At 40.3% G+C, this 27782-nt stretch overlaps 2 protein-coding genes across 2 annotated transcripts in view; both read left to right on the top strand.

Moving 5' to 3' along the window:
• The window catches only part of FNDC7 (fibronectin type III domain containing 7), a 29971-nt gene extending 24244 nt beyond the window's left edge, over nucleotides 1-5727 (top strand). Inside the window, exons 11-13 of the mRNA XM_019457698.2 lie at nucleotides 911-940; nucleotides 4610-4678; nucleotides 4764-5727. Of these exons, the coding sequence (XP_019313243.2) occupies nucleotides 911-940; nucleotides 4610-4641 (62 nt within the window). The 3' untranslated portion in view covers nucleotides 4642-4678; nucleotides 4764-5727. The remainder of the gene's footprint in view (nucleotides 1-910; nucleotides 941-4609; nucleotides 4679-4763) is intronic.
• A 5187-nt stretch (nucleotides 5728-10914) lies between these two features.
• Nucleotides 10915-27782, top strand: part of STXBP3 (syntaxin binding protein 3) — a 56801-nt gene continuing 39933 nt past the window's right edge. Inside the window, exons 1-3 of the mRNA XM_019457699.2 lie at nucleotides 10915-11049; nucleotides 24303-24352; nucleotides 24935-25016. Coding sequence (XP_019313244.1) covers nucleotides 11001-11049; nucleotides 24303-24352; nucleotides 24935-25016 — 181 coding nt within the window. The 5' untranslated portion in view covers nucleotides 10915-11000. The remainder of the gene's footprint in view (nucleotides 11050-24302; nucleotides 24353-24934; nucleotides 25017-27782) is intronic.

The following is a 27782-nucleotide window of genomic DNA, read 5'->3' as shown; positions in this document are numbered from 1 at the left end:
TGGCTCACAGTTCATGAGACTGACCCTAGTGTCTTGCTCTGTGCTGACAGCATGGAGCCTACTTGGGATTATCTCTCTCTGTTCCTCTGCTGCTCGTGCTCTCTTTCTCTTTCTCTCTCAAAATACATAAATAAACTTAAAAAAGAACTCTATACCCTCTGGTGGGGTGCCATCGCAACCTGTAGCCTTTCCATATTAGGAAGGATGGGTGTTTAGACTCAGGGAATCTGCTTTTGCTCCATTTCTCTGGTAAAAATCAGGCCTCTGAGGAAAGTTCTTTCTTTTTGTTTTTTGGGTTTCTTTTTTTCAATATCATTGATGCCTTCCTTTGATTATTAGGACGATATTATAAATGATAATAATGACCAATATTTATCGAGTGTATTGCCAGGCACTGTCCTATTAACTCAGTTTATTCCTATAACCACCTTATGAGGTCGGTGCTCTTATTCTTTACCACTTTACAGATAAATTAAGACACAGAAAAGGAAAGTGACTTGTCCAGGGTCATACTGCTAGCTGTATCCTCTTATCACCCAAGCTGGTTCTTATTCATTCTTTGGTTCACTTTTCCACTATTCTTTTTTTTTTTTAACATTTATTCATCTTTGAAAGACAGAGAGAGACAGAGTGCAAATGGGGGAGGGCCAGAGAGAGAGGGAGACACAGAATCCAAAGCAGGCTCCAGGCTCTGAGCTGTCAGCATAGAGCCCGATGCGGGGCTCGAACTCACGGACTGTGAGATCATGGCCCAAGCTGAAGTTGGCCGCTCAACCGACTGAGCCACCCAGGTGCCCCACTTTTCCACTATTCTTAAAGCTATACTTTCACCATCTTTTTTTAAAGTATCTTTAATATTTTAAATATGTCAGTTAATACATATAAATGCTTTTGTTGTTATTCATTCCAGTAACCTGCTCTGGAAGTACACTTGGAATGGGTAAGTCCTTTTTCTCATGGATGAAATAGAATTTTTGTTGTTGCTCTTTAGGGTGACGTAATGAAGCTGACTCTTTCTGTGATGTGAGTGGTTCCTGCCCTCCCCTCCCATAACCGTTTCCCCCTGTTAGAATGCCTCCCCTCAGATTCCACCAGTTGAAATGAATTCCTTTGCATTCGGAAGTCTTTTCAGCCTCCCAGGATCCCACGGGAAAATGTAAATACGTGTCAGAGAGGCTGCTGCTTCCTCCTTCATTTCAGAGACTGGTTCCCAGCCCTGCTGTACGTTGAGTCATCTCGAGAGCTTAAAAGTAACTGACGCCTGGGTTTTATCCCCAGAAAGTCTGATTTAATTGGTCTGGGGTAAGTCTGGGCATCAGGATTTTTCAAAGCTCCTTAGGTGATCCTACAGCGTAGCCAAGCCTGAGAACTGCAGCTTTAGAGCAGGCCTTCTCAGACTTTATTGTGCATGCAAATCACCCGGGGTCTTGTTAAAACCAGATTCTGATTTGGTAGGTGTGGGAGGATCAGAGACTTTGCACTTCTAACAAGGTCCAGGTGATGCCGGTGACATTGATGCTGCAGGTCTGACCACCTAGTAGTCAGGTGTTAGAGGGAAACTTAACAGCCTGCAAAGAGCAAGGATGTCTGGTTTGCATTTACATGGGTGGCTATGCCAGTGGAGGAAAAGAGGGTGCTGAAGGGGGAGTTGGAGTAAGGATACTCTCACTACCTCCTTGGCTATGCTCAGAACTGACCTCCCCTGGGCTATTCTAGGTCCCAGATGGAGGCTACTCTTGGGCAGGGCATGACCACAGAGCTGTGTGTGCTGGCCCAGTGAGTAGCATGTGCTGCTTTAAAGGAATCCTTGCCACTCTTCCAGGGGCCTGCTTGGTTTGGGGCTTTGAGAAAACCCCCAGGGAGTATTATCAACCCCAAACTACAGACAGGACATACACACACACACACACACACACACACACACAGAGTCACATGCCCATTCAGATATGGCTGACTTTAGAGGGTATGAGTGGAAATGAAACCTTCCCATCAGTAAACACCACAGGAGAGCCTCCCAGACTGGGCCAGCTCCCCATCCAACACTTCCTTCCATTGACAGGGATTAGGTCTAGAGTCTCTCTCCACTGCCTGTTCTCCAGGTCCAATGCCTCTCTGAGCCCAGCAGGACGCATGCTTTCCAATTCTTGTCCCACCTGCAGATCTGAAATAAGCACAATCCCTATTAATTTTTAAAAGTGTTCTGTCTCCAGCAACTATAGGGAAACCTGCCTGACTTATTAAAAACAAACTGTGAGTGGGCACCTGGATGGCTCAGTTAAACGTCTGACTCTTGATTTCGGCTCAGATCATGATTTCACCATTTTGAAACTGAGCCCCGTGTCAGGCTCTGTGCTGAGCCTCTGTGCTGAGTCCTCATGACCATGAGCCCTGGTCTTCAGTGAAATGTACCCAGGCCTGGATCTGCATTTTTGGATCCTATATCCAGTATTATGGCAGTATTTAACCAGTGTTTCCCTGATACCCAGAGGGGTGGTAGAAGGGACTTGGGGGCCTCTCGGAGGAGGGGAGTGGTATGTTATAATACTGGCCTTTCCTAACATTTTGTTAAAGAAAGAGTTGCAATGGCTCTTTAAAAAAATGCTTGAAAACCATCACGCTTAGACTTTGCTACTCATCAGCATCACCAGAAATCTTGTTCAAAATGTAGTCTCGGGGGTGACTGGCTGGCTTAGTCAGTAGAGCATGTGACTTGACCTCAGGGTTGTGAGTTTGAGCCCCACCTTGGGAGTAGAGATTACTTTAAAAAAATGTAGATGTCTAGGCCTGTTGAGGTGGGATGGGGTCTGGGCCTCTGCAGTTCTATCAGTTTCTCAGGTGATTCTGATACTCTGGAGTTTGAGCAGTAGTGCTCTGGTCAATACTCTCCCTCCCCTCTTCCTCTGTCCCTCTGGGCTGCCCCAGGTTGTCATTTCTCCTTCCTTAGTGAGGTTCAGGCTTGAGCCTGAAATCTGACACTCTCTTCAAGTAGATCCTGAAGCACTTTCAAAAATAAGAGTAAGCCAGATCACTTGAGAGTCTCTACATCATACAGAATTCATTATTATCTAAGGAGGAATTACTGTTGTCTCTCGGTTTGGCATTTCTCTTCCTTATACACAGGACTAATCAAATTGGGTTGCTGGGGCACATGGGGCTCCCAGATACACTAAGAGAACCCTTGGGAATCTTGTTGGTCTAAGACTTTTGGTCTTCCTTGGCTCTTGGATTATCCTGAAGTTTTCTAACAACATGAATGGATTGTTTAAGAGACAGATCTGGGTTCAAATCCCACCGCTATCACTTACCCTTAGGCAAGTTGCTTCCACTCTCCCTCAGCCTAGGTTTCCTGAAAATTGGAATAATTAATTCATCAGATGTTATAAGGATTAAATAAGGTACAAACTGTTGGACACAATGAGAGTTCCATAGTAAGCACTTACTTAATAAATGGTAGTTATTTTTTAAATTTTTTAAAAGTTTATATATTTTTGAGAGAGAGAGTGTGCACACGTGTGAGCAGGGGACTGGCAGAAAGAGAGAGAGCGAGAGAGAGAGAGGATCCCAAGCAGGCTCAGCACTGCCTGTGCAGAGCCCAACACAGGGCTCTGAACTCACGAACTGTGAGATTGTGACCTGAGCAGAAATCAGGAGTCAGACACTCAGCTGAGCCACCCAGGCGTCCCTAAATGGTAGTTATTACTAATTCAGATCGGTTTAAGCTCATATCATGCTGTATTATATTATGTGCCAGTTATTAACACTTTAATGTGCTTCTTGTGAGATATTTGCGTTGTAACCTCAATCCTCATAATACCCTAATTGATTCATTCTCAGCGTATGGTCCCAGGGCCAATAGCATGAGCAACATCTGGAAACTTCTTAGAAATGCAATTTGTGGGGCTCCACCATAGACCTAATGAGTGATGAGTCAGAAATTCCAGGGTTGGGGCCCAGGATCTTTGTTTTAACAAGCCCTCTGAGTGATTCTGATGCACGCTCAAGTTTAAGAACCACAGCTCTAATTCAAAGCAGCCATTCTGATGCTTGAAATTTGATGCAGGTTGGAAGGTAAGAGGGAAAACCACCTGGGGCAAGGGGGCTCTAAGAAGAAGTAGTTTGACATCCCTCCATGGAGGCATTGTTTGTCCTCAGCATCCAACCTGCTTCCTTGTCACTCACACTTTGGGGGGAATTTTCCTCCTGGAAACTCCCTCAGCAGTTAAACAGATTTATTATGTTGTCCCTACACAGACCCCCGAATCAATAAGATTTGGTAGCTGTCTGAGAGCCCAGCAAATTGGCCTGGGGTAGAGGGGGAAGTGGAAAGTTCTTTGTCCTGAGTCAGGAGTCTGAACTCCAAGAGATCCTGGGCAGGTTCGTTTCCTGAAGCAACCTGGTTAGTTAGAACCTGCTGGTTCATTTCTTCTTGACCTTTGAACAGTTCAGACCGTCTTAATTTCCGGTTTACTTGCTGTGAAGTGCTACGAAAACAGCCTTTCAAGTCAAAAGACTAAGCTAGATTTCAGAGATATTTGAGGGCTTTTTAATTTAAGAAAATGTCTGCATATTTAATGTATCTTGTGGCTTCTTCCCTTCCTTGCCCTTTCAGTGATTTACCGAGGGAAAAGAAATGCAGAATAACACACTGAGCCACAGACAAAAACAGAGGCTGGACCTAGTGAGTAACTTCAATTGAAATGGTATGATTCCAAGGCAAAATTTTTTGGCTTTGTTCAAAAAAATTCTTCCCGTATCTTTTGCAGAGTTGACTCGATTGTTAGTGCGATTAGAGGTGGAAAAGCTCTATTACAATACAAAATACCTCTAGGGTAGGATAAGCTCCTTTGGCCTTTAGACCGCAACTCAGATTCCACTTCCTGAAGGCAAGCAAGGTCAGGTGTGTCCTCACCTGTGCAGGAGTTCAAGCTCTGATGTGGAGAGGACTCAGTTGAGAAATGAATCCAGAAAGTCCTCTGGAAGACTGCCAGAGTGAGCTAGCATGCTGGGAAAGTTCTGGAAACGTGAAAGGTCTGCTGAGAAGGAACTCTTTCTGAAATTTCACATCCAGACACCACACAGACTTCAACACATCCACTTTATAGGTAGTTCACAGACACCCTTGCCAAGCATCCCTCTCTCCATTCAAAGGCTGCAAATGTTCACTTGGAGAGCTTGAAATCAAGCCACCACACAGAGACACTGCTCATCTCAAGACAGACCCCCAGCAGGACCTTGGCATAGTTTGGAGAGCAACAGCTGCCAGGGCAACCTGTAGTAACAAACACCCTCATCTTAAGTTCGGAGGAAGCCAAGTTGCTGGTAGTGTTCGCCGAGACAAAGCATCGTGTGATGTTACCTCTGAGCAAGCATCTGGGAAAGCCAAACTGCCGGTCTGTTGCTAGGAGGATTGCAGTCATGGTTTTGAGTGAGCAAAGACTTCGATGGAGGAATGGCCAAGGCAAAGCCTTACACTGTGGCAGACTGACATCCATGCATCTTTTTCGGGGAGGACCATCGATCTTGCTGGTGGTATCCCCCACTCACACTGTGCTATTTTCACCTTTGGAGAGGAAAGACAAAGATATCTAATATAAATCTGTCATACCTGGAAAAATGTTTGTCCTTTGAATGTCAATAACATTATTAAAAAATAGTGTGAGTGGGATTGCATAACACACATGACCATAGTGCTACTCCCCAAAAGCATAGCCATGGAGCCAAGAATGTCTGTAGTTAGGTACAACCATAAAACTCTGCCCAAAGGGAAGTGGAGCATGGAGTTAAGGCTTGAGGTAAGCTGGGGGGGGGGGGCAGGGAGTGGGGAAGGAACTTTTTTTTTTTTCTATGCCTCCTTTCCCTTTCTGTGTAAGACTGATGGGAGATACATAATGTGACACTGATAAGAGATACTCCCCAGGGCATCTGCTCTTGTAAAGGAGGCAAGACACAGGTCTCAAAAAAATGGAGTTTGCTGCATCAAAGAGCACCAGAGAGGAGAACTGAGTTTAATTCACTTTTGTTCTTTTTTTTTAAAAAATTTTTAATGCTTATTTATTCTTTTTAAACAATTTTTTTTTAACGTTTATTTATTTTTGAGACAGGGAGAGACAGCATGAACAGGGGAGGGTCAGAGAGAGAGGGAGACACAGAATTTGAAACAGGCTCCAGGCTCTGAGCTGTCAGCACAGAGCCCAATGCGGGGCTTGAACTCACGGACCGCGAGATCATGACCTGAGCCGAAGTCAGCCACTTAACCGACTGAGCCACCCAGGTGCCCCTAATGCTTATTTATTCTTTTTTATTTTTTATTTTTTTATTTTTAAAAAAATTTTTTTTTCAACGTTTTTTATTTATTTTTGGGACAGAGAGAGACAGAGCATGAACGGGGGAGGGGCAGAGAGAGAGGGAGACACAGAATCGGAAACAGGCTCCAGGCTCCGAGCCATCAGCCCAGAGCCTGACGCGGGGCTCCAACTCACGGACCGCGAGATCGTGACCTGGCTGAAGTCGGACGCTTAACCAACTGCGCCACCCAGGTGCCCCAATGCTTATTTATTCTTGACAGAGAGACAGACAGAACGTGAGCAGGGGAGAGGCAGAGAGAGAGGGAGACACAGAGTCCGAAGCAGGCTCCAGGCTCTGAGATGTCAGCACAGAGCCCAACACGGGGCTCAAACTCACGAGCTGTGAGATCATGATCTGAGCCAGAGTCGGACACTCAACTGATTGAGCCACCCAGGTGTTCCTAATTCACTTTTCTTCTTAAAAATAACAATTCCCTTTTGCTCTTTTTAAAAAGTTTTATTTGTTTACTTTGAGAGAGAGAGAGAAAGCGTGCAGCAGAGGGGCAGAGAGAGAGAGAGAGAGAAAGAGAATCCCAAGTAGGCTCCACACTGTCAGCACAGAACCCGATGTGCGGCTCCATGAGGTACTCAAACCCACGAACCTTGAGACCATGACCTGGGCTGAAATCAAGAGTCAGACGCCCATGGGGCACCTGGGTGGCTCAGTCAGTTAAGCATCCAACTTCTGCTCAGGTCATGATCTCATGGTTCGTGAGTTCAAGCCCTGCATTGGGCTCTGTGCTGACAGCTCAAAGCCTGGAGCCTACCTCCAATTCTGTGTCTCCCTCTCTCTCTGCCCCTCCCCCACTCATGCTCTGTCTCTCCCTCTCTCTCAAAAATGAATAAACCTTAAAAAAAAAAAAAGATGCCCAACCAACTGAGCCACCCAGGTGCCTCTTACTTTTGTTCTTAAACACCAGTATATGAACAGGAGCCATCCACATCACTGGGAGAACTCATTGCTTAATAAAGATTCCCAGATATCACCCCTGGAGATTCTCATTCAGTATGTCTAGGACCAGGCTTGGGAATCTATATCTTCAACAAACTCACCAAGTAACACGTGGCCAGGTTTGGGAAACTTAACAGGTTTGCAGTGGTGTGCTCTTCCTTGAAGCAAAATTTCAGTGATGAGAGTCTGAGAAGTGTCAAAAGATAAACTGAGGCATACTAATAAATTTGAGAGTTTTACCAGAACCTGATTCTAATTCAGCACCACCAGAACAGAAGTAGTTAGGAGTACTCCACTGACAGGATCTCAAGAAAAGACTTTCATAGAGAAGAGACAGGAGCAAATCAAGTGTATTGTTTAATTGGCTATAGCTTAAGTGGTTTCTGTATTTGGGAAAGCCTAATTGGCTGTTTGGTTGTCCTTAGACTTTGATTTCTTAATCTTGAGATGCTTACAGGCTTAGGTTTTGGTTTGCTTACACAGGATGTCAAGGCATTAGAACCACCTTGCTTTAATAGATTTCTTGTTTAATTTAACACAAGATAGAGGGATATGGCATGTGAGGAAAGATTTGGTGAGAAGATCTAGAAGGGTCCATGAGGTTCAGAGTGGTTCCATGCCCTATGAGGGCACCATGAACTGGGGCAACATTCTGAGCTGTGGTCCAGGGCCCATGTGAGACTGTGTGTTGATCCCAGTTGCCAGCAGGGTGTTCTGAGTAGAGTTGTGTCCATGGCTGATTGGAATGGCCAAAGAGCCAAAGGCCAAGGCCAAACAAAGGTCAGAATCCCTGATTTTAGGACACCAGGGAACTGCATCCTATATACCTATACCTTATGAATACCAGAACACAGAAAATGAAATGGTTATCTATCAACTATTTTATTTATCTATTTTTTAAGTTTATTTATTTTGAGAGAGAGACAGAGACAGAGAGAGAGAGTGAGGAAGAGGCAGAAAGAGAGGGAGAGAGAGAATCCCAAGCAGGCTCTGCACTGACAGCCTAGATACGGGACTCAAACTCACGAACCATGAGATCATGACCTGAGCAGATATCGGACACTTAACTGACTGAGCCACCCAGGCGCCCCATGCCTATTTTAACTAGGTATCTGAGGCTGAGGTGCTTCAGTCAGAATTCCACAGAAGACAATGGGGTCCACACTGGTGAACATAAAACCAAAACATGGATGTGGCACATATCATGTGCTTCTAGGTGCTTTCCACATACTCATTTCGTTCTCAGAACAACTCTATGAGCTAGATAATATTCTTTCATACAGATAAGGAAAATGAGACTCAGAAAGATCAAGTAACTCACTCATGTTTACATAGCTAACCAGTTGAAACACAAATTCTCAGGGCACCAAGTAAAAGTCCATGATTTTTTTTTTCATGATATTTTTATGGAGAATATTTCTCTGGATTATCATGATTAAGTCATCAGTTATTGATAAAGAAGACCTGAGAATAAGATGTTGGGTGAATGATCTACCCTAATTCAGCCCTTGGTTATTCTGGCTGTTTTTCTGCTTTTTGGGTTCTGGGTTTGTTTGTTTTTTTTCCTGCAAAGCAAATTTTTTGCCTCTGACCAGTGTTGTTGGATTTTACCTGTAATTCTGCCATGTCATGTTCAGGGAATTCAAATTCCCTGTTCAATTTGTTTAGGCAAATAAAGTAAAGGAGACTAGAGATATAGCTCAGGGAGGTTATGTGAAATTAAGGCGGCAAGGGAGGGTACGCAATATGGTACGATAAAAAGGGCAATAGTCTTGGAGCTGTCCTGAGGTCTTACATGATTTATTTAACTTCTGAATCTCAGTTTTCACATCTGTAAAATGGCAATAAGTATTTCATCTTGTTGGGCTGTTGTGAGGTTTTAGATATTACACTCATATTTAACACATAAATGCAATCACACTGCTACTGAGAGGCAGAGCCAGGATTTGTAGGTTGTGGACCTGTGTCTTTGTGCAGCTAAGGACCACATTTGTTCTCCTATAACACACTCCCACCTTGGAATCTTCAGGGGCATGAACCACAGCTGTACTCCATGTGGTCCGAGGCAAACTTCCTGCCCCAAAGGGCTGTACTGTTTCATTCTCTGACACTGGGTCATTCTCCTCAAGGTAGGAGATGGAGGAATTTTACCCCCTCACTCCTCTGTCTTGGTTTGACTGTCTAGGGCAAGGAGCTCCATTTTAGAAGGATGAGTCGGCAATGTCATGTCTTTCTCTGATGGCTTGGGGCTCTATCCTGCCATACTAAGCAGAACCTGATTTTAAATTGAAAAGGGAGAGGAAAATAAATGCGTTCATTTGTTTAAAATTCTGAGGAGCTGAGTTCATTTAAAGTAGGTTTAAGAGGCCAGAGCTCCAGCTTCCATTCCCATATAAGCCATGAGTGGAAAAACCATTTATGCCACATGTTGTGCTTGAACCTATTTTATGGCTGCTTTTATTCGTCATTCTCTTTCTCTCCTAAAGAGCAAATACTGCAGCTTGTCCCATTGACTACTTTGTTGCTTTCTGTGTAGCTTATGCCTTATCCTAGTTCCCACTATACCACAAGCTGAGCATCCTTGGGAAGTTATTTCACTATCAGTTTCTTTATCTTTAAGGGTTATAATCCACTTACCATAATACCTTGTATGTAGTAAGCAGTCAGTAAATATTAGCCATTATCATTAAGAGTATATTTCCACTTTCCTATGTGACCAACTTGAATTAAGACCATTGATTCTTTGCAAATCTATGGGAAAGTCTACTTTCTGACAGTGTAAATGATGGTTAGTGACAGATGGGGCTCTCAGCACCTAAACTGATTTCATTCATGACTGATTACTGTGATTTCACCTCAAAAGCACCATCTCAGGAAATAACTCTCTGCTTAAACTTGCTAAGTCTAAGCTCAAATCACCTCCTTTGTGAATCCCTTCTTAACAATAACCCCTTCTTTTAAATCCTAAAGCATTGATGTTCTCTCTCACACAATTTTGCACATGAATTTATGCTTGTTGAGTAAATAATTACTGTTTTATTGGTTCATTTACGTATATTATCATCATGAAGGCATTCGCTTTTTCAACCAACTTTTGACTATCTTCAGCATACCAGGAATTGAGTTCTCCAATGAGATTTATAATTCTTCGGAAGTGGGTCTCTCACTTCTTTGAGTTTCCTGAAAGTCCTGCATAGGTCGGGGCACACTGGAGGGAACCTCAGAGTTCTACACAATTACTATGTCCTTGAAAAATGAATACAATAGACTTTAATGGGTAAATTTTCTATTCAGTAGTTGAGGGGGCTGCTGAGTGGAGTCTATTATGAACGGCTTCGCCAGGTGAAGAGTTCTTTTGCAAAGCGAAAGAATGACCCATTCCTTTTTCAAATACCGTCTGCGTGAATTCGGAATTTTTTATATCAGGTTAACTCGTAACACACAGGCACGACTTCGCTTTTTGACGTCACGGGTCCTTGAACTTCGGCTGACAGAGTCCCGCTAGGGGGCGCACGACTGCCCACACAGATTCCACCCGCACTGCGCAGCCTCCGTCCAGGCGTGGGCGGGAATCCCCTGGCGGTCGCTCGTGACGTTACCGGAGGGCGCGGTCCGTGAGTGGGGGCGGGGCCACTCCGAGCTTCTTTCTCCTAAAGTGGGTTGCCAGCGGGAGGCGGCGGCTGCTCCTCCGCAGTGTTGGGAAGATGGCGCCGCCGGTGACGGAGCGGGGGCTGAAGAGCGTGGTGTGGCAGAGTGAGTGCGGTGGGGCAGGGGCTGAGAGAGGGAAGGCCAGGAGGCCGCCGCGCCGTGCCTTGCTATCCTGCTCCAGACCAACAGTCTCTTGGGAAGCCGCCGCGGGCACTTGTTGCTTTGGGACCCAGGTCCCTGTTAGGACTTTTTCGTGCTCGCCTTCCCAACCCTGTTTCCTGCTAGCCTCAGGGATGGGCAGGGTGCGGGAGCCTGTGGCCTTCTAGCTGTCGTCTGGCACCCCGTCGCCTCGGCCCGGCTCTGGCCCCGAGGCCCCGCCCTGGGTGAGCGGCCCCCAGTCCGGATTTTTCTCCCTCGGCCCCTGTGACTATCCTCGGCGTTGCTCTCGACGCTCCTTGGTACCCCCCCCGGAGCCCCACCAGTCGGTGATGTCTCTGCACCCAGTACGGTCTGGGCACTGTGTTTCTGTAACCCGCCCCTCCCCTTCTCCTCACACTTGTTTCCAAAGACTGCTTGCTATGTTTCTTCATTTTAGTACCAAGCAGGGTTCTGGAATTACACTTTTCAATGTCTTCTAATAGAAGAAAAAACAAAAACAAACGCTGACTGTTGAACAGATCCTTCTTCCTGTGTTTCTAGAGGAGCTCACTTTTCTAAAGAGTTCATGAGAAGGAGCCATTTGGATGATTAAATTTCAGGGCAAAAGCTGCACCTTCACATTTCTGTCTATACTCTGAGGCCCACTCACTGCTGTTAGGGCTGTACTACTGCATGTTGGTTGATATTCTGCTTTTCTGCAATGTCACCTACGGCTTTCATAAAAATCTCTCCAAACTTAGGTCAGCTAGGTTAGAGAAGGAATGAAACCACCAAACCGGAAGAACCATCATTGTTTGGCAGCTGGGTTGAAAGTAATTATGGTCTAGTAGTGGAAAGGGAGTGACATCTAATTAGTATCTCTGACTCCAGCTTGTTGAGCAAAGGACAGAAGTGACTGAGTCAACAAAATTTTGGGAGATACAGTTCCTCGTGCAAGATTAGAACTCCACATCAGTAACTGTCATAGTGCTGAACGTACTAGAACGAGTGTATAAATAAAAGGGGGGAAAAGGTTATGAGACATCTTTTTAAAAATTTGATAATTATAAGGTTGGCATTCTGTTTTTTAAGATTTGCATGGGTGAGTTTTAAGATTTGGTAAGATTTTTATTTGTTATATATATATATATATATATATATATATATATATATATATATGTTTATTTTTGAAAGAGAGAAAAAGTGCAAGCAGGGGAGGGGCAGAGAGAGAGAGACACGGAGCCCCAAGTAGGCTCTAGGCTCTGAGCTGTCAGCACAGAGCCCCACGCAAGGATGGAACCCATGAACCCTGAAATCAGGACATGAGCCAAAGTTGGTTAACTGAGCCACCCAGGTGCCCTGTAAGATTTGGTAATATTTTTATTTATTTATTTTTTTTTCAACGTTTTTTATTTATTTTTGGGACAGAGAGAGACAGAGCATGAACGGGGGAGGGGCAGAGAGAGAGGGAGACACAGAATCGGAAACAGGCTCCAGGCTCCGAGCCATCAGCCCAGAGCCTGACGCGGGGCTCGAACTCACGGACCGGACCGCGAGATCGTGACCTGGCTGAAGTCGGACGCTTAACCGACTGCGCCACCCAGGCGCCCCGGTAATATTTTTAAATCACAGTCGTACTTAAAGTACATTTCTTTGAAAATGGGTAGTGAATTGCATTGTGTAAATAGTTTGCAAGATGTACATGGTCCTTAACATCAGTATTTATGAGGAAAAAAGGTTGATAGTAACATCAGTTTTGATAGCATGGAAACTGGGCAAGAGGGAGATTTTAGAGAAAAGAAAATTTCCATCTAGCGCTATTAACTTGAAGCAGCACCAGGATGTCAGATGGAGTGTAAGATAAGACAGAAGAGTGAAGGGAAGGAAAGCAATGTTGAGGTTAAAAAATAGTTCCTTGAATCTTTGTATAAATAGAAACATGAGCAAAACACAAGATGACATTCATTCAGCATTTAGGGAGTAGAAAGAGAGAAAGAAGGGGGACTGTGAGTTCTGTTAGCAAAAGATGACAGAGTCTGTAAGAAATGATGAAGGAATATCCTAAGAGGGAGGAGAAGCATACATTTGACTGGGGAAAGGTTTTGCTAGGTTGAAGATAGTACAGTTGAGTCGTGGTAGAAAGATAAATTACTTAATCTTCAGTTTACCTAAAATGTAGGGACAAGGAAACTAATATTTCTTGGACATTTATTCTGTGCCAGGCATTATTCTTTACATCTTTTAAAACTTGATAAGAATTACTATCTTTATTTCATAGACATTAAAACTGATACATCTGTTATCATAGCTGTATTAATCATAATAGCCAAAAAATCAAACAACCCAAATATCCACAGATTGATGAATAGGTAAATAACAAGTGGTATATCCCAAAAATGGAATATCAGGCAATAAAAAGGAATGAAGTACTGATACATGCTACACTATTGATGAACCTTGAAAAAGTTGTGCCAAATGAAATAAGCCATTCACAAATAACCACTGTGTGAGTCCATTTACATTAAATATCCAGAATTGACAATATATAGAGACAGAAAGTAGATGAGGAGTTGTGTATGTTGGAAGGTGTAGGGGGTGGGGAGATTCAGGGATAATGGCTAAGGAGATGGTTTCCTTTTGGATGAGTGAAAATATTCTAAAGTTGATTATTATGATAGATACACAACTCTGAATATACTGAAAACCATTTATTTAATTGTACGCTTTGGGTTAATTATATGCTATGCAAATTATATCTTAATAAAGCTATTTTTTAGAAAACTGATAGAGGTATTAAATATAGACTTAGTATTCCACACCCAGATCTTTCTTGTTTTTTCCCCACACCTAGATCTTTCTGACTGCAGAGTTAACATGTCATGTGTCTATGACTTTCTGTAATGTTTAAACCTTAGTTCAGAGCCTTATGCCCACTTTGTTGAAGTAACCTCCTAACTAAGCCTCCAAGCACCTATTCTTTCTCACTCCAGTCTATCTGGCCAGTCGCTGCCAGAATAATTTTCCTGTAACAGTGCTGTGCTGAGATCATGCTCAACTGTTTGAAGACCTGCAGAGAGAGACCCCTCCAGTTGTGTAGAGATAATTTCAGATGCTTAGTCTGCTTTTGAAGACTTACAACCTGACAGTAACCTACCTTGTTATCTACCTTTCCCTTGTGTGATCTTGATGTTCAACTAGTCACTCTTATTGAAATCTTCTGCCTCTACATCTGTATGCCAATTCCTGTCTAGAATGCTCGCCTTATGCCTGTTCTTCACCTATCCAAACTCTAGCTAGCCTTCAAGTCTTGGCTTAAATGGGGCTACTATCACCATAGTGACTTATTTTAACCCAGCCTCTTATATTTCTGTAGCATTTGATTTATCCTTCCAAAATGGCACTTCTTACTACTGCCTAATGTGAGCATCTTGATAAGCTTCTTAAAGGTGGGTCCACCAGTTTTTCTTCTAGAGCTTTAAATTTGGAACAGGCCCTAGAAAAATGGAAATGTTTGTTAAAAGTAAACAGTAGATCAGCTTTATAATTTTCTCCATTTTTTGCTACCTAAAGTCCCCATTTACTCAATAAATATTACTGAATTCCTGTGGAAATACAACAATAGAAGGCAGACAAGTTCCCAGCCTTCTTGAAGCTTGCATTCAAGTGGAAAATAATAGAAAATAAATCTGTAAACAAAGAATAAACATTATTTCAGTTTGTGATACATATAGAGAGAGGGGGCTACTTTGGATAGATGGATCAGGAAAGGTTTTCTCTGAGTAGGTGATATTTGAGCTGAGACCTAAAACCTGAGAAGGGATCAGCCTTTAGGGACTATCTCAAAACACTTAAAAAAAAAAAAAAAAAGAGCTTTAATATTTTGAGTGCAAAGGCTATATTTATTTACAAAACGAATTTCCATACTTAAAATCAGTGAAGTTTCTAGTGCTCAATATTGCTCCCTTGCCACTTTTTACTACAGGAAAGTGGTAGCAAAAATATCACTGATAAAAGGGTTTAAATAAAAATTTGATGAAGTTTATTCAAAAAATAACAAGAGTAATTAAATCAACTACAAAGCAAGCTCAAGCCACCTGTGGCATTTTTCCCCCTTAGTGCAGTCTTTTTTTTCTCCTTATCTATAAACAATAGTCTAGTGTCTGTGATTCATACCACATATTTGACAAATGTTAAGAGAAAATTAACCCAGAAAAATTACAAGTAAAAGTAATCAGAATGTATTTAAGCCAGTTCTTTACATGTTTCCCCTTTTTTCACATTTTCTTTTAGTCCTTGTATAGCTACAGATATATTTTTTTATTTGTCATTCTGTGATTTCCTTTTTAAAAATATCTAATGTTGACATGGCATTTTCCATGCCATTTCATAGTCTTTGTAATGATCATTTTTAAGTACTTAAAAAAATTTTTTTATGTTTATTTATTTTGAGAGAGCAAGTCGGGTAGGGGCATAGAGAGAGGGGAGAGAGAGAATTTCAAGCAGGCTCTATGTCATCAGCACAGAGCTTGATGCGGGGCTTGAACTCATGAACTGTGAGATCATGATGAGCTGAAATCAAGAGTTGGACGCTTAACTGACTGAGTTACCAGGTCCCCCTTAAGTGTTTTTAAATACCTGACTTGGCAAAGAAATTTAGATAGCAGAAAAGATTACACAGCCTCCCTTTTCTGACACAACTACTCTTAGGTTTCTTACAAATTCTTCTAAAGTTTTCTATGCAAATATAAGCATGTGTAAAGCATTTTTGTTTTAATTATTTTAGTTTTATGTGTTTTTTTCATTCTGGTCACTTTTTTTTTTTTCTTTTTCTTTTTAAAAAAAATTTTTTTTTTTTTTTTACATTTATTTATTTTTGAGACAGAAAGAGACAGAGCATGAACGGGGGAGGGTCAGAGAGAGAGGGAGACACAGAATCTGAAACAGGCTCCAGGCTCTGAGCAGTCAGCACAGAGCCCGACGCGGTGCTCGAACTCAGATACCGCGAGATCGTGACCTGAGCCGAAGTTGGACGCTTAACCGACTGAGCCACCCAGGCGCCCCTCTGGTCACTTCTTTAAGTTTATCTTGTTGAGCAAAATTGTATACTTTAATTTTTGGATTTTTCCAGTCCCACATAGTTATTTAAATCAGTATTTATTGAGTATCTACTCTTTGCTGTACACTATTTCAGGTGCATATCCCTTGACTTCCTGCAATTCATAGTTCAGTGAGAGGAGACGGTACACAAGTACTAAGTACTATATTAGCATTGTGGAAAGGGAGAGGAGAAGAAAAAGGAATTATTTCCTCTGTGGGAGTGGATCAGGGAAGACTCCCAAGAGGAAGTGCCATTGGAAGGTGGTAAGATTTTGCCAGACATAGGGAAATTGGAGCCAAATTTGGCCCAAAGAGGAAAAAGTGCATGAGTTTTTTGGAAGAGGGAATAGTTCCTTTTGAGTATAGGGTATTTGTTGCAAGGAATAGGTTGATGAAGACTAAAAGGTAGGTTGGAGCTAAATAGAGTAGACATTAGGCAGTGGGGAACCAGTAAAAAGGAAAGGTTTTTTTTTTTTTTCTTTCAAATATCAGTCACTACCAGCACTGTTTCAGCAGTGCTGAAAGGAAGTCATTTTCTTGTTTCTGTTTTGAAGGGAAATGACTCTAAGATTTCATTTAGTGTAATGGTAAAATGCACTACTGCTAACTGTACAGCTGGATGAATTTTTATCCATGTTAACTACCACCTAGACCAAGTTACAGAACGTTTTCAAGTACTCCATAATCCTTCCCTCTCGTCTAAAAATCCTAAATTTTTAGATAGTCTAAAATAGTGTAAATAGTCTAATAGTCTGAATCCTACCCTCTCCTCCAGAGTAACTACTCTTCTGACTCATACTGTCATTATGAATAATTTTCTAACAGTGGCTTTTTATTTTACACTTTTATGTTCATGAGAGAAACCCTCTAAACCTTACATTGTTATTTTCATTACAGAAGTAAATACAGAATTTACTAACCCCCTACCAAGAAATATTAGCTCTTTAATGTTTGTCTTTGTATACATTTTAGTAGGTCTTCTATTAGTTCTCAGTTTTCATATGTTCTACTTTAATACAATTTTTATTTTTATTTTTATTTATTTTTATTTTTTCATACAATTTTTAGTGTACCTTGATAGCCCTAAGTGGTCTTTTTCATGCACAATTCAATTTGTTTTTATTAAGCTGACTAATAATGAGTATTGCATTTGTCTTTGCCCCAGGCCTCTGGCTTTACCTTTATAAAGATTCTTACCTGCTCACTAAATAACTTGGGCCACAGGCCTGCAGAATCTGTTGGAATCATAATTAGGAATTTAATAATATATTTTGGTTTTCTGAGAATGTAAACTCTTTGTAGCCTACAAGTCTGCTTTTGATTTTTGGCTTTTTGATTTTTCATTATGCATTACTTATAAAAGCTGGTTTATTATTTCTCCTCATTGGACTAATAGTTGGAAGACTTGATTTCCACTCCAGATTGTACTTCACTTTCCTAGCCTAAACAATGAAGAGTTTGAACTACATGTTCTCTAAGTCTTTTTCAACTTGAATTCTTCATGATTCCATTTTTTAGATCTTCATTTTGTTATATTTTCTTTATTTCCACTTAGATTCCTGATAGTTTTCACTTATGCCATGGTTTTCTTTTATGCCATGGTTGTTTTGTTTAGGTCATAAATATTTAATATTAGGTTTTCATTGTTTAATAACATTTTACAAATTTTTGTCTTAAGGTATTTGTTCTGACATCTACTTAGCATGATTCTTTGCTCCTTATTTATTTACTTAGGCATGATCTTAATCCAACTTTAGCAAGTTAAAATGAATTCCATATGTATAAAGATCTAAAATGTAAAATAAAACAATAAAATGGGGAGAAAATATAGAGTAACATGGGTTACACTTTTAAAAAAATTGATAACCCAAATCCCATAAAAAATTTGTTAAATAAAAATTATAAATTCCTATATGGTAGAAGACACCATTAACAAAAAAATCAAGAGCTAAACTCTAGATTCAAAGAAAATATTGACCACACATAGAAGAGAAAGGGTCAATCTGTAGAGAGTATCTGCGCATTGATAAAGAGAAGATAATGACACAATAGAAAAATATAGGATGTGAACAGGTGACTTGCAGATTAGGACATTCAGTTGATTGTTTTTTGAGTGGAAATGCAAATAAAGACCAGTTCCTCTTTTTAACCCATCAGACTGGCATGCTATCGTTGGGAAGTTTGCTGGTGGGAATGTGAATTGTTAAAAACTTTTGACAAAGCATTTGGCAATGTATAGTAACACGACAGACACATCTTTTGATGCCAGCATTCCCACTTATGGGAACCTTTGCTTCAGAAATAAAAGTCTGGGCACTTGGGTGGCTCAGTTGTTTGAGACTAGATTTCAGCTCAGGTCATAATCCCAGGGTCATAGGATCGAGCCCCAAGTTGGGCTCTACACTGACCAACGCTGTGCATGGAACCTGTTTGGGATTCTCCCTCTCCCCCTCTCCTTCCTCTGCCCCTCCCCGCGCTCTCTCTCTCTAAAATGAAGAAATAAAAGTACTGATAATAAAGATATATGTATAAAGATCTTCACTGCAACATTATAGTGGCAAAAACGGAAACAGGATGACTGCCTCTCATAGAGGAGAATAGTTGAATAAATAATGGTGTGCCTGCACTAAGAAATATTATGTAGCTATTAAAAAGAATTATTTAAATCTATATGTTTATATGCTGTATAAAGGGTATCCATGATGTATATTTATTGAAAAAAGCAAGTGATAGAGTAGTGTATATATGTTGATTATCATTGTTGTAATAATTTGATTATTAGAAAAAACTCAGATGTTAGAAGCAGGGGTGCACTTGGGTGATAAATTGGAGTGGGTGGCAGAGACTGGTACTGTTATGGTGTTGGTCCAAGGACGAAGGCCAAAATGTGGCAAAGGAGGTAGAAGATGGCTGAGAGTATGAGAGCAGTTCTGGAGAAAGATTAAATAGGATTTAAGCTGGGGGAGAGTCATCCTAGACTTGGATTCAGGTCTAGGAGTCTAGGTAGTAGTATCTTTATTGATAAAGGGAAAGAGAAGGAACAGTTTTGGAGAGAAAAAATAGTTTAGGTTTAAAATACAGTGAGTGTAAGTGCAAGTTGAGGTATCTAGAAAGCAGATGGAGATACATAGGTATAAATTACAGAAAAGGGAGCTGAATTTGACATCTGGATTTAGATAAGGAAGACCAGATAAAGAGAAAAGGGTACCTTTTCCAGGTCCCTGTTGAGATTGTCTTTAGTGCTAGTATTTTTTTCCCCTCTTATTTCCTAATTTATGATTTAAACGTTGCTAGGCATTTTTGTTTCCTAAAAAACTGTTATTTACAGATGATTTACTATTTTCCAGACAAATCAGTTTCTCTTACAATGTTACCATGTTTATTAACACTTTCTCTGTGGTTTAAGATAGTTGTGCAAGTATACTTTCTGCATTGCTGATCCTGCACAAAACTTGGTTAGCTCTGTTCTCATTTTTCCCTTCCATGTTTTCATTTCCTCTTTGGCATTAGTTTTTTGGGGTTTTTTTGTAATGTTTGTTTATTTTTGAGACAGAGAGAGAGCATGAGCGGAGGAGGGGGAGAGAGAGAGAGGGAGACACAGAATCCCAGGCAGGCTCCAGGCTCTGAGCTGTCAGCACAGAGCCCTATGCGGGGCTCGAACTCACGAGCTGTGAGATCATGACCTGAGCCGAAGTCGGACGCCCAACTTACTGAGCCACCCCGGCGTCCCATCTTTGGCATTAGTTTTAAACACATTTCCTTTTGCATTTAGGAGAAACAGGATGAGCAAAGAGAGTAGTTGGTATTAATAGATAATTATTTGGATATCATTTGGACTGGTGGAAGATCAACTTAGTAGGCAGAGGCCACTTGGTACAGGAGGTTGAATAGTAAAATCTAGATTTTATTCTGAGGCAAGAGTGAGCATTTGAGGGAATTTAGGTGGGCATTGATTAAGAAATTTGTGCTTGAGGAAGATCACTGACAGCAATGTGGAAAATGGATTGAACAGGCAAAAGGATTGGAGGTAGAAAGCAGGAAATCCAGGGGCACCTGAGTGGCTCAGTTGGTTAAGCATCTGACTCTTGATTTTGGCTCAGGTCATGATCTCGCAGTTCATGAGTTTGAGCCCTGCATTGGGCTCTGCACTGACAGTGTGGAGCCTGCTTGGGATTCTCAATTTCTATCTCTCTCTCTCTCCCCCTCTCCTTCTCTCCCTCTCTGTCCCTACCCTGCTCATGGGCTCCTTCTCTGTGTCTCCCTCCCTCTCTCTCTCTCTCTCTCTCTCTCTCTCTCTCTCTCTCAAAATTAAATAAACTTAAAAAAAATTAAAAGCAGGAAATCCGGATAGGAGGCTATTATAGTAGTTGAGTGAGAGATGATGAGAACCAAGGCAATGCTGAGGACTGTGGCAGTCACCAGAAAGAACAATCAACACTGCATGATTATTGGATATGGGAGATGGAGGAACTATCCAAAGACTATGACTAAGAAAATGTCACTAAAACTCTTAGAGAAGTCTAAAGCAGTTTTTAGGGAACTATAATCTCAATTTGAGGCAGGTAGGTGCTTAAACCTGTACTGTATAATTGAATGATGGAGAGTTAGATTTGCAAAAAATTGAAGACTGATGGGGGTTAGGGGGAATGAGGAGAAGCTGGTCCAAGAGTACAGACTTCAGTTGGTAGAGGAGTAAGTTCTGGAGATCTAATGAACAGTACTGTGATTACAGGTAGCAGTACTACTGTGCTATATACTTGGAAAGTTGCTAAGGTAGATCTTAAATGTTCTCACCTCCCAAAATTACTAAAAGAATGGTAATTATCTGTTAACTAACATTACGGTGGTAATTATGTTGCAGTATGTGTATCAGATCAACACATTATATATTTTGAAGTTGTGTTATGTGTCAGTTGTATCTCAGTAATGTTGGGAAAAATTGAAGGCTAGATCTAATAGACGAAACTTTTAAGGACAAATATGGTTTCTGAGAAAGAGACTAGAGCAAGCAGAGAGTAAGAGAATTGAATCAAATATATCCATATTTGGGGTGCTAGAGAAATGGATGTAAGGTCAAATAATTTTCATTAGTATTTGGAGGAAATACTTTTTTAAAAAGTTGTCATATTAGTTGATGTGATTTCCTTTGACTCCCCTCCAAACATACCTTACCTTTGACCATATTACTTTTTTTGGATGCACCTAATTTCTAGTCCACAAAACTGGTTGTTTATCATTTATTGGTTTTTTTTGAAGTTTGTTTATTTTTGAGAGAATCCCAAGCAGTCTCCATACTGAGAGCATGGGGCTCCATCCCAGGAATTGTGAGATCATGACTTGAGCCTATTTTAAGAGTTGGATGCCCAAGTGATTGAGCCATCCAGGTGCCCCTATGCTTTGTTGTTAAGATGCTAACACTAACACTGTCTAGGTATCTTCATATTCCAAGGCAGCACTATCCAGTAGAAATATAATGCAAGCCACATATATAATTTAAAAGTTTCTAGTAGCCACATTAAAAAAGAGAGAGAAACGGATGAAGATAATTTTAATAATAAATTTTTCAAAATATTTATTTGGGGGGAGGGGGCAGAGAGAGAGAATCCCAAGCACTCAGTGTGGAGGCTCATGCGGGGCTCAATCTCATGACCACAAGATCACAACCTGAGCTGATATCAAGAGTCAGATGCTTAACCAGCTGAGCCAACCAGGTGCCCCTAATAATAAATTTCTAAAATATTCTCATTTAAACATGTAAATATAGAAAATTAATGATATTTTCTATTCCTTTTTTTTGTACTAGGTCTTTGAAATCTGGTGTGTATTTTATACTTACAGGACATCTCAGTTCAGGCTAGCCGTACTTTAAGTGCTTAATGGCAACATGTGATGAGTTTTTACCATATACATCAGTGCAGTTTCTGAGGGTTTAAAGACTATAATGAGATGAGTTCTTCCTAGGGAACTCTTCAATCTGCTCCATCATAAATTCCATGAGCATTTATTTCTTTGATTTTCAGCTTGTTTGAGGTATACAGAAATAAAGCAAGCTTAGAAAGGGAAGTGGCATAGTATTTTAGTGTCTGAACTCTGCCTGAGAAAATCCTTTATCTCTGCCTATAGAGTAGAAGAAACCAATGCTTTGGGTTTAAGTTCCCAAATATTAAACACTTTAGGCTTTTGCTGTAATTCTCATTTAAAATTATAATCTTCCTGGCAGGGGCGCCTGGGTGACTTAGTCAGTTGAATGTCTGACTTTGTCTCAGGTCATGATCTCACAATTCCTGAGTTTGAGCCCTGCATCAGGTTCTGTGCTGACAGCCTGGAGCTTGCTTTGGATTCTGTCTCCCTCTCTCTCTGCCCCTCCCCCACTCGTGTGCACTTGTGTGCGCATGTAGTCTCTCTTTCTCTCTCTCAAAAATAAATAATAAACATTTAAAAAAGCTACAATCTTCCTAACAAACACATATAAGCACCTTAACTAGTATTTCTTAACACTTTCAAGCCTTGCCAATCAAATAAAACCTTCCAGATCACACCTCTTATGATGAGTATTAGTAATCCTTATTAAATATACCCTCTGCTTGAACATGTCATTTAATGTGATGCCAAAAATTGATGGTATATTTCCACAAGCATTACCTTAAAACAATTAAAGTTTAGGTATTAAATTAAGAAGTAGAAAAGTTTATCTTTTAATTTTTTTATTATTTTTTTTTAAGTTTATTTACTTATTTAAGTAATCTCTATACTCTCCCTGGGGCTCAAACTTACAACCCTGAGATCAAGAGTCGCATGTTTTGACTGAGCCAGCCAGGCCTACCCAAGAAGTAGGAAAGTTTAAATGAATTATATAAACATCTCATTACCAGGAATTAATGAAATTAGAAGTTACTGTAATTTACATTTTAATTATATTTTATTTGTTACATACTACATATCAGTTTTCAAGATTGAAAATTAGTAAAACTTTGTGAGGAATTGTCTTATTATGAGGTAGAACAACAGATATTTGTGTTGATTGCCTATGTGTGTTATTTAATACATCAGAAAAAAATTTTTGTTTATCAGTGAACTAATTTAAAAAATATGTTTAGGTTAATTTTAAAAATCATTACAAGGAACATGTTAATATTTATTGATTATAAATCAAGACTGAATATCTGTATCCTAATGTTGTAATATAAATTGTTGAAAATTGTAATGCAGTAAACCAGGAAGAAAAGTGCTTACCCAATTTTGATTGTCAGATATAATTTAGCAATGGGCTAGTTAGGGATTTTCCTATGAGTTTTTTTGTTTTCATCTTGTTTACTTGGGGTTTAAGTAGAATAGGAAAAAGCAAATCAGATAATAGTTTCGGAAATATTTTCCAGATATATTTATATACTTATATTAATCTTTTATAGTACTTTTTTTTAAACTTTTTTAAAAATATGTTTTTAATGTTTATTTTTGAGAGAGAGAGAAAGAGACAGTGTGAGTGGGGAAGGGGCAGAGAGAGAGGGAGGGAGACACAGAATCTGAAGCAGGCTCCAGGCTCCGAGCTGTCAGCGCAGAGCCCAACACGGGGCTCGAACTCACAAGCCATGAGATCATGACCTGAGCCAAAGTCAGATGCTTAACCGACTGAGCCACCCAGGCATCCCTTAACTTTTTTTTTTTTTTTTAATGTTTGTTATTTATTTTTGAGAGCAGGAGAGACAGAGCAGGAACAGGGAAGGGGCAGAGAGAGAGGGAGACACAGAACCTGAAGCAGGATCCAGGTTCCGAGCTGTCAGCACAGAGCCTGACTCAGGGCTCGAACCCAAGAACTGTGAAATCATGACCTGAGCCGAAGTTGGACGCTTAACCTACTGAGCCACCCGGCTGCCCCTATAATACTTTAATTCTCAAAAATTTAAAAATATATTGCAGTTTAAATATAGGTTAGGTATTAAAGAGAACTGAATTTTTACTTAGAGATTAACAGGTATATATACTTTTTATGTAAGTTAACAGATTTTCAAATTGGGTACTTCCCCAATCTTTTTGTTCTTTCAGTAGTTATTATGTTTCTAATTGTTGATTTAAATTTGTAAATAATTGTGTTTTTTGTGTTTTGTTTGTTTTTTTTTTGGCAGAGATAAAAGCAACAGTGTTTGATGACTGCAAGAAAGAAGGCGAATGGAAGGTAGAATGCATATTTTGCCCTTTAATTGAGGACATCAATCTATTGTCCTTATTATACTTCTGTAAGAGTGTAGAGTCTGGAACCATACTGACTGCATTCACATCATAGCTTCACCACTTGATAGCTGTGGCTTCTTAGGCAAATTGCTTGACCTCTCTGTTATTTGTCTCTAAAATAGGGATAGTCTTACCTCATAGCATAGTTGTAAAGATTAAATTAATTAATCCATGGAAAATAAGAACAGCACCTGGAACAATTATTATTTTGTAAGTGACATTTTATAATTGTAAGAAATTTGATGTTAAACACAAGATACATTTAAAATGAACAAGTTTTCTGCTTCAAAATGGAAATGTTTCTATTTGCTTATGTATAATATTATATGTATGTATATTGAGAAAATAAATCTCTAGGTCATACAAGTTAAGAGGTGAATTGATAATTTTGTTTACTGTCCTAATATTTTCATTTTATGTTATAAAAGGTTTATGTTTGAGTAAGTTTAATGGATTAAATTGTGTCTATTGTGAATTCTTGGCAATCAGGTACTTACACTATTTCTTAATATATATTCATTTTAAGATAATGCTTTTAGATGAATTTACCACTAAGCTTTTGGCATCGTGTTGCAAAATGACAGATCTTCTAGCAGAGGGTATAACTGGTAAGTGTTACCAATACTCATCATAAAAACTTTTTTATTGTGATTAGGAAAGTTTGAAGTAATAATAAATTTTAGTTAGTCATTGTGTTTTTGATGGGGTTATATTTCATTATTTTTATAACCCTAGCCATAATAATAACACTGGACATTTCTCTGTGAATCTTCAGAATAACCCCTGGAAGTTTTTTCTTAAGATTTGATTGGGGGAGGGGCAGAAAGAGAGGGAGACACAGAATCTGAAGCAGGGTCCAGGCTCTGAGCTGTCAGCACAGAGCCTGACATGGGGCTCGAACTCACAGACTGTGAGATCATGACCTGAGCTGAATTTGGATGCCTAACCGACTGAGCCACCCAGGCGCCCCTCTTAAGCTTTGATTATAAATCAGTGCCTCTGACCAAGAGTAAGTCAATTGCCTTGTTGAGTTTGTTACTTAAATTTTTATTCTTGCATATTTGATAAGGATTATATATGCTGACACTATGTTTACCTCAGTGTTTTTACTAATGTTGGTGGTTTTCATGTATTGCTTTTAAGTAGATAGTAAGATTTATGTTATAAAATCAATTTTTGTACATATTTACAAGTGTATAATACTGACTTTGTAAGTTTTTCTTTATTACCTAGAAATGAAGCAGTTAATTACAAGTTTAAATCAGCTTTATGGGGCGCCTGGATGGCTCAGTCGGTTGAGCGTCCAACTTCAGCTCAGGTCATGATCTCACAGCTTGTGAGTTCAGGCCCTGCGTCGGGCTCTGTGCTGACAGCTCGGAGCCTGGAGCCTGCTTTGGATTCTGTGTCTCCCTCTCTCTCTCTGCCCCTAACCCACTTGCATTCTGTCTCTGTCTCTCTCAAAAATAAATAAAACATTAAAAAAAATTGTTTTTAATCCGCTTTAGAATAACATTATGAATAAAACCATACTGCCATAATCTTTCATTAGGGCAGAATTGTTAATGAGATTTTAATCTCTTTGGGGGATGATACCAATATTTTATAACATTTATAATCTTACCATTATCCTTAAATTCCTCATCCTTTCACTCATTTATTTACATTTGATCTTCATGACAACCCTTTAAAGAGATTTTAAATACCCCCACTTGTAATGAGGAAACTAAGACTCAAAGTCGAATACAATTCTTTTATATTTTGGAATTTAGTGTAGTATGTGTACTGCCTTGTCACTGCTACTTGTGAGGTTCAAAAGTACACTTGGGGTGCCTGGGTGGCTCAGTTGGTTAAGTGACTGACTCTTGATTTTTGGCTCAGGTCATGATCTCATAGTTTGTGGGTTCGAGCCCCACATTGGGCTCCGCAGCTGGCAGCTTGGAGCCTGCTTGGGATTCTCTCTGTCTCCCCCAGATGTCTCTGTCACTCTCAAAATAAATAAATAAATCTAAAAAAAAAAACCAAACTACACCAGTATCTTCAAGAAAACCTGAGCAGTGTATACAAAGGGAGGATTATCTAAAAAATTTTGTAATAATTATTTTGATACTTATATATAAAATCTTTGCTATATGATACTTTATTATTGATCATATATTCAGCTTGTCTTCCTGGTCTTTATGGCCTTTTCAATGGAAAAACTCTCAATTAGACATTAAAAGATTGAAGCCTTGATTTTTCTGACACTGGACAAATATAGTATTGATTAAGCCACGAAGTTGGTTTTTTTTAATGTTTATTTATTTTTTTTGAGAGAGACAGAGACAGAATGCGAGTGGGTTAGGGGCAGAGAGACAGAATTGGAAGCAGGCTCCAGGCTCTGAGCTGTCAGCACAGAGCCCGATGCGGGGCTCAAACTCACGAGCTGTGAGATCATGACCTGAACTGAAATTGGATGCTCAAACGACTGAGCCACCCACAGGCGCCCCAGGCCATGAAGTTTTTTAAGTTCCAGAGGCCATTCTAATTAGCAACTAAAGTGAGAACCATTTTTTTAAGGTTTTTTTTCTAAATGTTTGTTTATTTTTGAGAGACAGAGACAGAATGCAAACAGGGGAGGGGCAGAGAGAGAGAGAGGGAGACACAGAATCGGAAGCAGACTCCAGGCTCTGAGCTGTCAGCACAGAACCCAACACGGGGCACGAAATCAAGAACTGCAACATCATGACCCAAGCTAAAGTTGGACACTTAACCAACTGAGCCACCCAGGTGCCCCTAGAACCATTTGATAATATTTATGAAAATATAATGAAGCTACAGAACCATTTTGCACTGTAAGGAGGTTTTATTTCATTTTTGTAACCATTGTTTATTACTGTGTGTTTGGTGTTGATAGATACTCTTCAAGGAAAAAATTCTATTGCCAAGTAAGTTGGGATATAGCATTAGACAAAGCTAAACAGGTTTCTTTTCTTTTTTTTTTTTTAATGTTTATTTATTTTTGAGAGAGAGACAGAGCAGGGAAGGGGCAGAGAGAGAGGGAGACACAGAATCCGAAGCAGGCTCCAGACTCTGAGCTTTCAGCACAGAGCCTGACGTGGGGCTCAAACTCCAAACCGTGAGATCATGACCTGAGCCAAAGTTGGACACTCAACTAACTGAGCCACCCAGGTGCCCATAAACAGGTTTCTTTAGGACTTTCCAGAGTTGTTTTTTTCCTTAATGTTTATTTATTTTGAGAGAGAGAGAGGAGAGCATGAGTGGGAGAGGGGCAGAGAGAAAGGGAGAGCGAGTATCCCAAGCAGGCTCCACACCATCAGCACAGAGCTCAACTCAGGGCTAGGACACAAGAACGGCGAGATCATGTCCTGAGCTGA

This window comes from Panthera pardus, unplaced genomic scaffold (assembly GCF_024362965.1).
Source record: "Panthera pardus isolate Hobbes unplaced genomic scaffold, ASM2436296v1 HiC_scaffold_11, whole genome shotgun sequence".
Taxonomy (NCBI): domain Eukaryota; kingdom Metazoa; phylum Chordata; class Mammalia; order Carnivora; family Felidae; genus Panthera; species Panthera pardus.
The sequence above is the reverse complement of the archived record's forward strand: the minus strand, read 5'-3'. Positions and strand labels throughout refer to the sequence as shown.